A 16,469-nucleotide genomic window follows, 5' to 3' on the forward strand; every position below is an offset into this window, starting at 1 on the left:
CAAATTCAAGAAATTTGCTTTTACGACCTGTGAGGGTCTTAGTCGGGACCGACGTGAGAAATTTTTATACCATACTGTAGTGCCATATGTCAATCCCTATTAATCCTCCATATTACAATTAAATTACAACAAGTGGAATTGTTACACTAAAATTATAAATTTAAATATTTTATTTATATTTATTATTTGTGACAGACTTTCATAGGTGATGAACAAATGAACTGCTACACAATTAGTTTCGAAATGAAGAAAAAAAAGAGTGACATATTTTAGTGATTTCGCACATTTCACTGCTTACCTAAAATTTTCTCAAAATTAATAATGGAAATCTCGTTTTTGAGCTAGATGTAATTCAACTAACAGACCAACAAAGTTTCACAATCTGAACCATTTGTTTTTGACCCATAAAAGTTTTTATCTCTTCCCTGAAGTCGGAAGTCCGTAATCGTTCACCTGAAAACAGAACCCGCTGTGCCGCCGTCTTCAAAAACGTGACTGTCTCTTTGAGGTATGCTTCTCTTTTGTAGTTTACTATTCATCCTCGGGGTGATAACCAATGCCTTCCAATAGTATGATGAAATGCCCCAGAGAAATCTTTGTTTCGAGAACTCATTGCATTTGGGTTTTCTTCCAAGTGATGAATGAGTATACGTGTACTTTGCATTTTTCGATTTCACTCCATCAACATTTCATTTGGGTTTTCTCATTTTAGTACAGACGAACATTAACGATGCGTTAACTGTCTTATAGGGTCTTCCTTGTTTGCTGCATATAGACATTTGGCAAGTAAAAAATGGGGAGTTGCTATCCTGGCACACCGAAGCAGAAAGCTTTGACTCTCGGATTTTTCATTTCGGCTGCTGCCCTATTCGCTTACGGCGTGCATCTCTCCTATGTCAACGTTGCCCCTCAGCAAGCTCGAACCAAAGCTCGGAATGAGTTCGTTAGAGAAAGACTGAAACAGAAATATGGGAAATGAGCACATGGCGTTGCGATACCACAGATTGTTACTGTGGGGTCTTTTTGTCATACTTATGATTGTCGTCCCTTATTCTGGGATGATACAGATTTGACTGCCATGTACAACAGATATGAACACTTCTGTACTGTCCGTAATGTTTGTAAGATTTGATTCTATACAACTTACAAGTTTGGTTGGACAACATGGACCTCTTTCCCAACATTTTTTCAGTTAGACAAATGCTGGTCTTTTCTTTACAGTGACCTCATGAACTCTGATCAAGTGAATCATGAATACGGAAAAAAATTAGGGACTGCTAAGACCGAAATATGTATGGTTTGCTCTGGGGAATTTGTTTTATTCTTAAAGTATTTTGGATACTTCACCATCTTTGGTAGAGATATTCGTTCAAAGTTCAGTAATTAGTTACCTCGAGAATGCCAGAAGAAGCACTAACCTCTAGTATTTCCATCTCCAACTTAACTATCAGTTCTAATTTCAGCTGCAGAACTTCACTTGGTATTGTACCAATATGTGAACTTAGTTGCGCCAGCTCCGGCTCATAATTTATTTTGCTTCAAATGAAGTGAATCATACTTTTGTTCCATTATTCCTATCGGAGGACTGAAACGATTTAGATAACCAAGCATGATCTAATATTTAATAATGACTGCGAGCCTTAAAGGAACAGCCGTGCGAAGTGAACCACATAAAATAATTGAGAGAAAGAGAAATGCGCAGTATAGCACTATTGCTGCTCACCTGAAGCTGTGCATAGGAGACTTGCATAAAGGAAACCACCTTCCACATGGATCTTAGGTTGCAGAGACCGAGAATTTGAGTTTAATTTGACACATAACTTTTATGGCTATCGGATATTAGGGATAACCAACTCGAGAAATTTTGACTTCCTACAAAGGTCTACATAAACTAGAGAGGGCCTGTTGCAAAGGATAGAGGAACACAAACCAGAATACATATTATTGAGCATTTGGATGGTGCAATATTGAACATGGTCTACTTAAAAAATCCTCTTTCACAACTGCAGTCACTCTCTCATTCGACAATGTCAGGAACTCAGGATCCCGCTTATGGCAAAAGTTTTCATTTTATATAACTTCAGGATCCTCATTGAAATAATGAAATCAAAATATGCAAAGCTCAAAGACAACATAAGCTAAATCCTAAAACACTGTAACATAACTGGTTTAAATTTTACCAAAAAAGACAGGATCCAAAACTAATACAACAATATAACTCCTGATTAAACATTCAACCACAAAACAATTGTTCAAACATCAACTGAAAAAGCGCAATCATTAGAAAGTAAAAAAAGGAGGGAGAAGGCATATTCAGAGTCTAAAATGACAAAGTTCATGCAACAAAATTTTAGGCAGCAGCTCCCTTTCCCTTCTTCCTCTGGAGCTTCTTCATGTAAAACTCCAGCTCTTTGCCTTCCAGGATGTATCTGCAAAATTATTAATATAAATCAAAATGCTGTACATGCAACTAACATAATGTGCATGTGATCAAACATTATTTCAGTTACAGATGATCATAAGAGAGATTAGAGATGATCAAAGATCATACCCGTCAGCACGGCCACATTGGCCAGGCCGTGAAGAGATGCAAGCCAATAGACGACCACCACCAAATTGTTCCTCTATATGTGAGTCAAGAGTACGAGTTTGCTGACGCTTCTCCAACTTCCTTTCTACATGCTTGCTCTTCTTCACCTCCTCAGTGGGGGCCACAGCAGTAGCAGCCTCTGCATCCTATCCGAACAAAGGACAAAAGCTGGTTAACACATGTTAATTCACCATATCTAATTTCACAACTCAGCAGGTCCAACACAACGCTTATTATTAATTTTCACTTGCAGCCTGTAAATTTGCAATTGGCACACTAAATTCCATCAGAACCAATAACTAGAAAGCTACATGCATTTTAGGGTGTAACAACATCAATAAAATAGAATACATGTACAACCCCAAATTAAAATAGCTGATTCCTACCTCTGCTTCCTTCTTAATAGCAGCAGCAGTTTTCTTCTTGCGGCCAATTTCAACACCATAGTGGGTGGAGTACCACTGCTTGAAAGGTGCTGCATCAACCTGAACAATGGCACCCTTCACCAATGTTTGAGTACGCACAAGCTCATTGTTAGATGCATTGTAGACAACATCAAGAAGTCGGGTCTTCCTGGTCACAGCCTCACTACCCCAAGAGAAATTTCCAGTGTCGAGCCTCAAAGCACGCCACTTCACATTTCCACCTCGAACCCTGATCCTCCTCACTGTCTTGTTGCTGGAAAGTTTGGTGTTGGCAGGCTGCCTTCCGAGCTCATACCTTCACACAGAAAGCCAAAACAAAATTAATTCTCAAATCACTAGCTTAGAACCAAACCAACTCATATACTTCAAAACAAAATAAAGACATATCCCAGTGAGCATTATACAATCATTCTAATCACGATGCTCCCAATCATGTAAAACATAGCACACACAGATGCTGTTCACATAGTGAATCTAAACCAAACCACTATCAAAAGAAAGCATTTACCAACAGAGCTGGTTCTTAAACCCAAAACAATGAAGACGAATCAAAATAACCCGTTTTAAAATGGTGAACTTATAGCATCCACACAACAAGCAAAATATCAAAGAGGTTTCTTCAATCTCGTTGATATGAATCAAAACAAAAATTGACAGAGAGAGTACATCGAACACATAAAGCACAGAAGACATCAAAAACAGGGTTTAGCGATTCGCATAGATGACTAAACTTATCTACTGAAACATGAAACACAGATATCAAACACAAGGATCTTACTTTCGCTTCTTCCTCCAGGCCTTCTTCTTGCCTCCAGTGGCACGTCTCTTGTGCATGGAATCCCGAGAGATACCTGACAAAACACGACACCAAATCTCAACATTAGCATCACAGAAAAGAACCAGACTTGAACAGAGACATAAACAATTAGAGCAAATTCAGAGTACCCATGACAGAAAGGGAGTGGAGGAATCGAAAGAGAGGAGAAGAGAGGATTAGAAGGAGTACCCATTTTGGCAGAAGGATAGTTCCGAGAGCTGCGCGGCTAGGGTTTTTCAGTCTTTAAGGCATTGAGTTGAGCCAGCTCTCCCTTTAGTAGAAACCTAGTCAGTAAAATTACTGTGGTACCCCTTGCCCAAAGGTATAAACCCAAAATACAAATTAAACCTTTTGAAAAAAATGACTAGAGGCCCGTTTTGGTTTAAATTTCTTATTTTTGTTCGGAAAAAGAAGATCAAAAATTAATAAAAGTTTATATCATCCTTCTATTATGGCTCAGTTTAGAACAGCTGTGTTGTGAGCAAAATGACTTATGAATCTGCTATGAAAGGAAGTAGTTGAGGTATTTGGTAAACTATTTTCAAAACAGTTGTGAGAGCGAAAAGCAATTTTTTTTGTGTTTAGTATGTTGTAAGTAAAAATGGCTTTTAACGGGCAGAATTAAGGAGGTGTATTCAATTTAGATTTTAAGAGATTCTCACTGTCTTGTAATAGTCCATGAACTTTACTAATCTCATATATTGTTATGATTCCATACGGAGTCTTAACCCAATTTCTTACACTTCCTCTCCTCCCCACTTATTACCCTTTTGAATTTTGACATGTCATTAGTGGCAAAAACCCTGCAACAATGCCCTATAGCGTGGCCATCTTCCTTTGAGTTAAGGTCGTATTTCTTCATTCTACTGTATGAACAAAAGGATGGAGTCAAAGTCATTTAAAACCATTGAGAAGAAAATTTGATACTTTTTTTTTGATTTCACAGCGAGGAACCATACCTCACTAACATGGAGGGCCTCTAGTCTCATGTGGCTCTTACGAGCACGAGCAGAAGTAGTCCACAACCGGAACATCAAGGTATCCCAACAACCGAATGTAATTCCTCCGGCATGGAACTAATCCCTGATGGGACCAATGTGAAATGGTTTCATCTCAGGCCATTACAACCTCGGCGCCCTGGCCACAGTAATGCCTCCAGTGGCCCAACACGGCCTAGTTTTTTGCTACAATAGGCTCATCAGACACACTGGAGTGTGTAATGCTTTCGCTAACGATCGAACCCCTGACCAATGTCACATTTAAGCCATGGTCAAATAGTTGTCGCGGTCAGAAACCACTACACCACACCCTGTGGTTAGAAAATTTGATACTTAATTTTCAATAGTTTAAACAAATTCCAGAATTGCAGAGTTGCAGACCAAGCCCAGAAGAGCAATCATAAAAAAAAAGTAATCCAGATGTTTACAAGCTCGATTGCACGTTTTAACCTAAATAATTGCATAAGCCAATTTAATTGTAACACAATAGATAAATTGATCCAAACCCAGTTCCTGAATCAACATAATTACCTCAAAGATCGAACATTTCCCAAGAACAAGAATCAAATCATTAACCAAAACGTTATTACTCACCAAAAATCATGAATGAGAGCTTGATTGAGGCTGGGATCGAACTCAGGTGGAATCTTGATGTTTTGATACACGAAGACAGAAGAAAGAGAGAGGCCAGAGGGTTATCATGATTTGCAGCCAGTGTTCGAAATATCCGATATATCGCCGATATTTCGAATTCGATACGATAAGGGCATATCGGTCAAAAATTATCGATCAACGCATAAATGATGGTCAACATCGATATATCAGTTTGACCTGATATTGACCCCGATATATCGGTAGGTTCTTTCTTGTGAAACGACGTCGTTTGATGCAAAAATGAAATCAAAACCCGTTGTTGCCATCTCACCTTCATTAATCATTATCGACCTTCGACTTCGAGGCTTCGTCGCTTCAATCTAGAAGACTGGAAATCTGCTTCAGCCTTCAAGAAGAACTCGCCGAAAATAAGAGAGTCGTCGCCGTTGCCATCGCCATCACCATTGCCTCACCTCACCGGAGGGTATCCGATTCCGAGAAGAGAGTCGTCGCCATCGCCATCGCCTCACCTCACCGTTGGAATCCGATTCAGAGAAGAGAACCGTCGTCGTTGTCGTCGCTATCGCCATCGCGGTTTCGCAATAGGCCAACAAGTAAATTTTCTTCATATCGTTATGGGATGAATTTTCTTCATTTTCTTGTTAATTTATGCGGTTGGAACCCCTTAGATGCTTGTATACTATGTTGTTTGTGAATTATATCTTTGATTCTTGGATTAGTTGGATATAAGGAATTCATATGTGTAGGCTGTGTAACCCGATGTATGATTATTGAGACTAGTTTACGCTTACCAATGTAATTTCAATCCATGAGTACTTTACTAGCTCCAGCATCTTCCTATTTGTGTTGCTATTTGCTCAAATGTGCTTTAGATATTAGAAAAAATCTTGGTTCACCACAACTATTAAATATCAAGTAATTGAGGGTTCACCAAACTAACGTAATTATGAAAAATAACTTGTTGTGGTTAGAGTATCTCAACTAGGTCGTACAAAATACTACACCGAGAGTCACTGAAGCTAATGCTCGAGTGCAGATAGCAAGTGTCTGAGTTGAAGACCAAATGTAGAAATATATAGGAGCTACGTAGGTACAATTATATTGTTGATACTATAGTAATACCTGAATAAACTGAGAACTTTGTAGATGCATTACATATTGTGGAAGTCCGACTTAAATTTTGTACACCTGTGAACTCTTGACCATGATTAAGTAATCTATTCAATAATGAAGGAATTATGGTATAAAAGCAAGCTGCATAGGCAGATATGAGTAGTTGATTTTTGACTTTGATGTTGTGCTTTGATCTGGATATGAGGATATGGTGTTACATCATGTGATCAAGTTGCTTTACTACAACACTAATCTAGTATATCTGCTTGAGTGAGTGACTGAGTAGTCTTGCTCTGCTTTCTCTGTCTCTTTGTTTTTTTCTCTCTATCTCTATCTCTATCTCTATCTCTGTCCTCATATCATATTCATAATTCTCATTTTCATCCGATCAAATTTTAGTACTATTTAGACACTTATGTTTATTTTAGTACTATTTTGTCTATTTATGTATTTTTATCGTCAAAACATCTAAATATTTTTATTTGCCCAAGTTTATTTAGTATAACCCCGAAATATATTAATATTAACTAAAAATTAGCAAATCTGATAATTCCTATATATCTCTGATATTTTTTTTTTCCTCAACCGATACAACCCCGATAACCGATATTTAGACCCTTGTGTGCAACTGTGAAGGTCTTCGACTCTGGTGAAGGAAGAGAGACTTTTTTTAGGTTGGAGTACATTGTGTAATTCCATCAAATTGCTGAGGGTACCTAGTGGGATTTAAAAAATTTCATTTAATTCTCGCTACAGTAGCTCTGTGTTTTTTGACAAAAGCGGCTTTCAAAACTCAAAAACTACATCTTCCTAGCTTTTAGATTTCAGCTATTGGGGAAATCAATTTTAGCCAAAAGCTGTTTTTTGGGGATTTACCAAACATCATTTGTTACCCCAAAAGCTAAAGTCATTCCAAAAACCAACCCAAAAGTCATCACAAACTGGTCCTAGGTTTTAGCAAAGTCCACAACAAAAGCGCAATGCTAATACATCATCTTTTTGTTACGTTAATTTACCAATGCTAACTACACTTATGTTACCAATGTATTATGGTAAATACAAATATATAATCACTTGACTACACTTATGTTACCAATGTATTATGGTAAATACAAATATATAATCACTTGACTTCTCGGAGAACTCATAGACATTGTCACATGGTTCTACGGGAGGATTGAATCGTTTTACCTCAATAAGCTATTGAGGGTTAGTAGGGTCAAAAACGCAACAATGTGATCGACAAAATTACCAATGTGTGTGTTAACACCTTGCATCCCATTTCCTTTCGGTTGCATTTAAGCATATTTGGAGAGGCTACCAAATTAGCTTATCCGGTTGCGAACGTTGGTCACTCTACTGCTTTACAAAGTTGGAATCAACGTCTTCCTTATATTATAGGTTGTTTTAGAGATTTCTCGTCATGAGTCCATCTATCGGGAAAAAAAAAAAGACGTGAAATTGTAAAAGAAAAAACAAAGCAATTCCAATAAAAAAGTTGCTTTGTAGCTACGGCCGGAGTGGTCCATGTGTATTCCCCTTATCTCTCACAAGATTCCAAGTTATTGCATCAGACTTTCGCAGTCGCTTCAATTTGAGAGAATACATAGTATTCGAAATGCTGTTAGTTTATATCGAGTAGTGAGCACGCATGACCCCTCCGAATTGAACCCCCAATTCGTCCAGTAGAAGATTTGAAAATGGGGTTCTCGGTGTTGGGATCATTGGGTTCTCATGTATTTGTAACAACTTCTCATCAGAGACCCTTAACGATTCATTCATTCAGAGACAGAGAGAGGCGCAACATTACTTTCAAGCTCTCAGGGTCCAGGGCTATGTCAAGCAAGTCTGAATTAGTTGACTTTGATGAGAGGACAAGCCCAATTGAGGTATGTGGTTTTCATCCTCATGTCGTAGTTGGTGTTGGGTTGCTGATGATTATTAGTTTTTACATTGGTTTATGCTATGCTTTCGATTTTCTGCTTTTGTTATTCTATTTAGCTATTGATGCAGTAGCACATTGAAAATTTGAAACAAACATGAAGGAATCAGTAGTGGACTGAAAATGTAGTGAATATATTAGTTAGAACTAAGAACTGTTTTTGCTAATTATGTGTTGTTGCAGTAAGCAGTTTGAACTTTGAATTGAGATTTTATCGAGTGTAATATACTTAAAAACACTCGGATCTGCTCTATGATCAAATTTAAATGCAAAAACAATGAGTAGGTAACATGCTTCATTTCATTTCAGTCTCCTAATTATAACTTTAAAGTAGCTCTTAATAGTATTTGTAGGCTTAACTGTTTTTAAAAGATGTATGTGCTCAGCTGGAGCATATTGATACCTTAATTTGATTACAATATTATAATCCAGGACTGCTATCAATGCTATGTTTGAACAGAATAATTACTAGTTTTCTGAAGTTTTGTTCTTTGTGGAAAGGTCAAGAAAGAGATAGAGGGGTGTTATGAATTGATACAGAGACTTGGGAGAGGGGTTGTGTATTTGGGATCTTCAAGGATGGGACCTGATCATTCACATTATTTGCAAGTACTTGAGTTGGGTAGAGAGGTGAGAGTAGTTCGGTCTTGCCATGCTTGCAGCAGTACCAAAAGTATTTTTGTGTAGCTGCTATTGTTGGGGGCTAACACATTAGCTTTTTAACATAGAATGGTTCTGTATAGCCAAGTAATGAGATTTTCTTTATCAAACTTCTTGCTGAGCAGATTGCAAACCTTTTGGAATGTACTTCATGGACGGGGGCTGGTCCAGGGCTTATGGATGCTGCTACCAAAGGTGCTTTGCAAGCAGGAAAACCAGTTGGTGGATTTAAGATTGGTAAAGAAGCTGGAGAATGGACAGCCTCAAACTACCATCCTTACCTACGTTCAGATGTTTATCTCACATGCAGGTTAGATACATCTGCTAGAAAGATACTAACAGAGACTCGTGCAAAATTTAATTACTGCTTCGCATTTGCAGGTTTTTCTCTGCTAGGAAACATGGTTTAGTAGATGCTGCAGTAAGAAGCAGTCGTGCTGATAGAACTGCAGTTGTTGCTCTTCCAGGTGGTATTGGTACTCTAGATGAGATTTTTGAGATGTTAGCACTTATTCAGCTAGAACGGATTGGGTCAGAGCTTCCAGTTCCATTCTTGTTGATGAACTATGACTCGTTCTACTCAAAGCTACTGGACTTTCTCGACGATTGTGAGGATTGGGGTACTCTCTCCAAGGGAGAGGTTTCATCTCTCTGGAAGGTTTGTGATAGCAACTCAGAGGCTCTATCTTATTTGGCCGAGTATTATAACTTACATGCCGGTGACAAAGGTAACCACGAAAAGAAACAACTAACTGCAAGCTGAATAATTTCTTGATAATTTTTGGAGTTGATAAAGTGATATTCTGTATTTCCCATTAGTGTATTAGCAAGATATGGTAGTGGTGTGAAAGCCTGTTGTGAACTTAATAACACTAAAAACATCAGGTATCAGTCACTGTGGACCAAATTTCATTTGGGAATCACATTCAACTGATCAAGTACTAACATCACGATTTGCTTAGAAGGTTGGGGAAGAGACTAGTAAAAGATTCTAGCATCTATGGGAATTCTGGGAAGGTGGCTATGAATGATCAGCAACTGCCTTATATCTAACATAGTCTACTTGAGGTAATGTCCCTTCTGTCTTTTTTAATTCAGCTATCCGATGAAATCTCCAAATTTATCATCATTCAAAGTTTCATCATGCTTCGCAAACATCAATTAATTTCTAAGGAGCAGTGGTTCACTTGAACCGGCAGATCTCAGCCGTCGATATTTCCAGACAATTTTTATTTGTCAACAAAAGCATATATTCTACAAAGTACAAATTCATAAAAGAAGTCTGTCGGTCTGTCGGTTATGTTTTGAATACAGACCGACTTAAGTTACCAAGACAAGAAAACAAGCTATTCAGATTCTTGAAGAGGAGGGTTGTTTAACACCTCTAACGTCCTTTAAAAACTTGATCTTGATTTTCTTAAGCATGCCAAGAGCCCCTTGCATATCTACTCTCTTCTGGTGATTTCGCTGAATAAGCATCAGCCAAACTCATAACAGATCCATTTAAAAAAAAAACTCATAACAGATAATAAACATTCCCTCTTGCTCGCCAAATCATGATCCTCCTCTATTCCAAGCAAAGTAGCATCCACAATGTTAACTATGACACCTGCATCTAATGAGTTTGCAATCCATTCCTTTATACTTATTTCTCCACCAAACATCTGAGCGGTTGGCTTCTTTCTTTCACAAGTCTCCATCACTACAATACCAAAACTATACACATCCCCTCTTCGGGTGACTATTCCCTCCATTCCATACTCTACACATACAAGGCGAAACCAAATTATTAAGACTATTATGAAAGAAAACTGGGTAGTAAAAATATTGTACTTACCTGGAGCCATATACCCCAATTGTGGCAACGAGTTTTGCAATGCCAAAATCAGCAACAAGTGCACCCATGTCATCGTCTAGTAATATATTGCTGGGCTTTAAATCACAATAGACAATAAGTGTTCCATAACCGTGATGAAGGTACTCCAGTGCCAATGCAACATCAATCAATATATTCAACCTCTGAAGGATGTTCAAGGAAAGGTTTTGAGAGTACAACCATTTGTCTAGGCTCCCATTAGGCATGTAGTTCAGCACAAGAGCTTTGAAATCAATCTGGCCGCAGCAGCTGATCACTTTGATGAGATTCCGGTGGCGAATATTGCTTAGCAGTTCACATTCAATATCAAAACTAGCGAATGCCCCTTCTAACTCTAAGTTGAAAACCTTTATGGCAACCTCCATACCGTCTGACAATGTTCCTCTGTAAATTGAGCCAAAACTTCCACTTCCAAGTAAGGTACTTTCAGTGAATCCATTTGTCGCACTTAGAAGTTCTTGGTTTGAAACTTTTCTCCATAGAAGTTTAGGCAAGTAGAAGTCAGTCAAACTTTGTAGGCCTCCAATGCTGCTTGGTATAATACCAGATAAATGGTTGTTCGATATATCTATATATGTGGCAACTTTCATATTACCAATACCTTCTGAGAGTGGTCCAATTAGAGAATTGAACGACAAGTCTAATACCATGATATCTGCTAATCTCCACAAGGTAGATGGAATTACGGAAGTAAACAAATTGGAGCCTAGATAGAGACTTCTTAAAGCTTGGCCTAGATTACTCAAGCAGGAAGGTATTGTGTGGTCTTACGCGTGTTAACTTACTCTAAACAAAATTTCCTGCTTGCGTTTAATTGTTGTTTTTATTGTATTGAATTTTATGCTCCACTCAACATCAGATTCTTACAATCAGTTCAGTTCTACACTAACGAGACTGATACTGACTTGCGGAATTCACAATATTGCATTCTATAACTTAGTGCTTAGTTATTGACACAAAACAAGCTCATCTACACAAAATGAGTGCTTACACGTGCTTTGTAATTTTGAACACATCAAGATCAGGTGTAATCCCATTTGAAACTAGAATGGAATCCACAAGTTTGTTGTATGACAGGTCCATAAAGACAAGATTGGCCAGATTGCCGATGGAAAGTGGAATCAGACCACTGAATCTTGTTATTCAGCTAGAACGGATTGGGTCAGGGCTTCCAGTTCTATCCTTGTTGATGAACTATGACTCGTTCTACTCAAAGCTACTGGACTTTCTTGACCACAATGAAGATTGGGGCACTCTCTCCAAGGGAGAGGTTTCATCTCTCTGGAAGGTTTGTGATAGCAACTCAGAGGCTCTATCTTATTTGGCAAAGTTTGATTACTTACATGCCAGTGACATAGGTAACCACGAAAAGAAACTACTAACTGCAAGCTGAACAATTTCTTGATAAAATCTGGAGTGTGTAATAGACAACCATGTATTTTCAGGGATAATTATAAAATGGTCCTCGTGGTTTCGAGTCTTAACTATGTTTGTCCCCGTGGTTTAAAAAGTCTAATTTTAGTTATTGTATTTCAGAATTCAGTTAATTTTTACTCTTCTTTTAACATTACGTCTATCACAGTTAGTGGGGACATCAGTGCCCGTTGCATGGGAATTTTTTGTCTTTTGCATTTATACCTCGATCACCCATTCCTTAATAACCATTGTACGTTCCATTTTCTCCCTTCTCAACTTCTAAAACTTTTACGAATAACAATCAAATCAACTTCCACTTTTATGCTCTTTGATAGATGACTTACAAGAAATGAACTCAATAGACAACTTTATTGGCCAAGTTAGAATATTAGTATGTAAGTGAGGGCAAATCCTCCGTACTTTTAAAGACTTTGTGTCATGAAGCTTGTAAGAATGGCTTCAAAAAAGCATGTAGATCAATTATAAGAAAATATAAATATACCAATCTTTGCAAAGGGGACATATTTGTATCTTCTTAGTGCTGCTGTCATGACTTCCTAGCCAAGCAAACCACCAGATTGATCCAATGGAAGAATCTTCTCTTCAATTCGGTGCTGCTCGATGGTAGCTGAATGAAATAAAGGACGGGGGAGTTGGGCTTATGGATCTCAACTTTTCCGGGCTGCAACAATGTGGCCTAGTGGGTTAAGTTTCAGGGTAAACTTGTTCTTTTTATTCTCTTTCATGTAAGCTGGGTTGGGCTTTTCTCCGATAAAACTTTTCAATCATCTAAAATGACTTTCATGTATCTCTTTTATTTCCTAGAATATATGGTCGATCAAATATTAAATCTAGTTAGAATTTCAAAATTGTTCCGGGAGAATTACTATTCTACCATTGTGTGTGTCTTAGCCTAATAGGTTTCATGTTAGGAGATAGATTAGCATCTCCGTAGTAGATTAGGACTCCGAATCCTACGGGATTGTGGTGTTGTAAATGCCTATATATAGGCCCCCATATCATTCAATAATATACAAGTATTTCACCCTGAAACACGTTATCAGCACGAAGCCCTAAAACCCTGAATCTTTTAGAGCCTTCCGAAATTTTTTCCTTACCTCCGCCGCACCGCTGCCTCCTGCCGCCGCCGCACCGCTGCCTCCTGCTGCCGCCGCAACCTCCTGCCGCCGCAGCAGCCCCTGCCTGCCCTCGCAGCCCCTGCCCTCGCAGCCCCTGCCCTCGCAAGCCCCGCAGCCCTGCAGCCCTGCAGCCCCGCAGCCCTGCAGCCCTGCAGCCCCGCAGCCCTGCAGCCCTGCAGCCCCGCAGCCCTGCAGCCCTGCAGCCCCGCAGCCCTGCAGCCCTGCAGCCCTGCAGCCCTGTAACCCCGCAGCCCTGCAGCCCCGCAGCCCCGCAGCGCTTCCTCTGCATTCGCTCCGCAAAGAAATCTTTTTGCCCCGCAAGTTCCCGCATCAAATCATTCAAAATTGCTCATCCCGCATATTCACGCAAGAGACGTGAAAGTCACAAGCAAGGACTTCGCTCAAGAGAAGCTACTCCCGTATACTACAAACCTCCCAAGGTAAATTTTTATAAACGTTCCCGCTTTTGAACGTATAGATATATTATATCGGGCGCTATTAGCCTTCTTCTTGTCTTAATTCCGGCATTTCTTATAACGCCGATGAGACTATAGAGGGATGGGTTTCCCCTCTTGGTCGATGTTTTCTGTGTGACGGTCCTGGGGGAGTCACGATTGTTTTGAAAAGGAAGTTAATCGATTTTCGTGTGGTCGCCTGAGTGCACCGCTGTTTTGGGTGCGATCATGAGTATCGCCGCTTGCATCGATTTTTCTTGTGACCATATACGTCACCCCTTCTAATTCCTATTATACTTGAATCTAATCGATTCCGTATTCGTTTTGTAGATGTCATCGCCATCTCGACCGGAATTTGGCCTTCTTGATCTAGAAGTAAAGGAATACCACCGCTGGGTTTCCGACATGGAACTTGCGTTCGAGAGCCGAGGGATTGAAGGCATGTTTGCCGACCCTCCTGCTGATTTCCCACCTATGGCTAAGACTCCGACTCTCATCTTTATGAGACGTCACATCCATGCAACTCTCAAGAGGCAATACTTGAACGTAAAAGATCCTAAAGAATTATGGGACAAACTGCGCTTGCGGTACAACAACGTTCATGATAAGCTTCTTCCTGAATTGACCGTTAGATGGGATAACATCCGTCTATTGGACTATAAGAGAGTGGATGAGTTCAATCAGGATATGCTATGCTTGCAATCCGATCTTGGCACCGTTGGTGTCATCAAGACCGACCTAGATCTTCTCAATAAAACATTGGATACGTTTCCAATCAACTATGAGGTTCAAGCTCATACGTACCGCACTCATGTAGAGGAAGGGAAGATCCGGTCTTTTGCCGACTTAATGGCACTCTTAGCTAAGAAGGAGAGACATTCTGAGATTCTCCTCAACAACAACACTAGATCTGTTGGCACTAAAAGAATTTCTACGCCACAGGCTAACTATGGGAAAGCTCCTAAGCAAAAGAATCAATCAAGGAATGCTCCATATCAGCACCAAAATAACAACTCTCGTGGTGGGAGGCAACAAGGCCGATCTCGGCCTCGGTCCAATACATGGACCCGTGATGGTGGCGGCGCCGCACCCTCAGGGGGAGGCCGTCCCCGTCCCACACTCCAAGGAGGCCGTGCGCCTCCTAATGCCTCCACTTCCGGTAATGGCAAGTCTCCATGCTTCAAATGTGGCTCCTTCAAGCACTTTAATCGCGATTGTCGCGCTAGCAAAGAGATGATCAAGGCTTACTCCGCCTACAAGAAGTTTCTACAACCCGAATCGAATCATGTGGATGAGGACCATGAGATCGAGACTCACCATATCTCCATGAAACCCGAGCCCCTTGCTTCTAATGCTAAGCTTCCGGTTGCTACCATGGATACTCCCGACTTTGATTAGTCGTTTTAGCTTCTTTAGCTTTATGATTCAAGTATTGTTATGGCCGACCGCCATTGTTATTTTCATTGACTTTGTACTAGTCTTTTGATTTTGGAATTAGAAGATTATGTGTGATGTATTAAAGATTGGCATTCAATAAAATTTCTCAATTCTTGCTTACAAGACGATCTCTTTGAGAATTTTATTTATCCGACACTTAGCATGATGATCAACGTGTGCAACTCACGTGGTTTTTAAATTGGACGTTTTTTGGGTTACATGGGACCCCAATAGCACTACATTGTGAATTTGGAACGTAAAATTCGGAAAACGAACCTCGGAACGTCGAAAAACGACGTCGTTTTGCCTTGGCCGGCCCCGGTTACTATTCCGGCGTTTCCGGCACGTTTTGCCGGCGTATTCGCCGTCTTCCGGCCATTTCCCGGCGTTTCCGGCACCGCCACTCGGTTCCTGCCGGCGTCCCCTGTCGGACCTGAAGTCCCGGCCTCCATACCGGCCAGTTTCGACAGCCGCCGGCCGGTTTTTCCGGCAATCGGTGCCGTCGGTTTTCCACCGAGTTTTTCGACGATTTTTTCGTCGTTTTCTCGTGATTCTTCCGGCATATTGCAGCAGCCCCTGCTGCCACGTTTTCCTCGTCCAACATTCATCCGGTTTAGAGTTCTTTTGACATGGTTTTCCGGTTTGTTTTTCCGGTTTTCTCCAAGTCCGTTATATGCACTCACCGGTACTCTTTGTGTGTGTTTCCACACTATTTTTGGATGGTTTATACCACCCTAGTTTACTGTTTGGTATTTCACTGCTTCAATACCATGATTTCCAACTCTTTAGTTGAAGAATGTAGTACTATTGCCATGTGATACATTCGATGGGATCGACCTTCGTTCCGATTCCCATTCTTACAATATCCTACGGCGTATTGTATAGAATTGTTCCCGTGTCGCTGACTCTCTTAATTTTCATTTTGTAGATGTCCCGCGGTGAAATCGAATGTCTAGCTGATTGCGGAACCACCCACACTGTCCTAC

At 40.0% G+C, this 16,469-nt stretch overlaps 4 protein-coding genes across 5 annotated transcripts; 2 read left to right on the forward strand and 2 right to left on the reverse strand.

Moving 5' to 3' along the window:
• Positions 1-372: 372 nt before the first annotated feature.
• LOC126788816 (uncharacterized) lies at positions 373-1,352 on the forward strand. Of its 2 annotated transcripts, none has more exons than XM_050514828.1 (2): positions 373-508; positions 776-1,352. In XM_050514828.1, the coding sequence occupies exon 2, from the start codon at positions 794-796 to the stop codon at positions 977-979; it is 186 nt and encodes a 61-aa protein (XP_050370785.1). In that variant the 5' UTR covers positions 373-508; positions 776-793; the 3' UTR covers positions 980-1,352. The 2 variants fall into 2 exon arrangements, with proteins under 2 accessions (XP_050370785.1, XP_050370786.1); XM_050514829.1 differs by having other exon boundaries at positions 378-508; positions 751-1,352.
• Positions 1,353-2,191: 839 nt separating this feature from the next.
• Positions 2,192-4,093, reverse strand: LOC126786295 (40S ribosomal protein S8). Its single transcript, XM_050512070.1, has 5 exons — positions 4,022-4,093; positions 3,794-3,866; positions 2,977-3,310; positions 2,552-2,736; positions 2,192-2,429 (listed from the first exon to the last, which is right to left on the reverse strand). The coding sequence occupies exons 1-5, from the start codon at positions 4,023-4,025 to the stop codon at positions 2,351-2,353; spliced, it is 675 nt and encodes a 224-aa protein (XP_050368027.1). The 5' UTR covers positions 4,026-4,093; the 3' UTR covers positions 2,192-2,350.
• A 3,924-nt stretch (positions 4,094-8,017) lies between these two features.
• Positions 8,018-10,299, forward strand: LOC126788065 (uncharacterized). The gene is made up of 5 exons (XM_050514023.1): positions 8,018-8,447; positions 9,002-9,130; positions 9,286-9,470; positions 9,542-9,888; positions 10,046-10,299. The coding sequence occupies exons 1-5, from the start codon at positions 8,259-8,261 to the stop codon at positions 10,120-10,122; spliced, it is 927 nt and encodes a 308-aa protein (XP_050369980.1). The 5' UTR covers positions 8,018-8,258; the 3' UTR covers positions 10,123-10,299.
• A 577-nt stretch (positions 10,300-10,876) lies between these two features.
• On the reverse strand, positions 10,877-11,686 carry LOC126787152 (probable LRR receptor-like serine/threonine-protein kinase At3g47570). Its single transcript, XM_050513077.1, has 2 exons — positions 10,998-11,686; positions 10,877-10,922 (listed from the first exon to the last, which is right to left on the reverse strand). The coding sequence occupies exons 1-2, from the start codon at positions 11,684-11,686 to the stop codon at positions 10,877-10,879; spliced, it is 735 nt and encodes a 244-aa protein (XP_050369034.1).
• Between the last annotated feature and the right edge of the window lie 4,783 nt (positions 11,687-16,469).

Source organism: Argentina anserina, chromosome 3 (genome assembly GCF_933775445.1).
Source record: "Argentina anserina chromosome 3, drPotAnse1.1, whole genome shotgun sequence".
In the NCBI taxonomy this organism is placed as follows: Eukaryota; Viridiplantae; Streptophyta; class Magnoliopsida; order Rosales; family Rosaceae; genus Argentina; species Argentina anserina.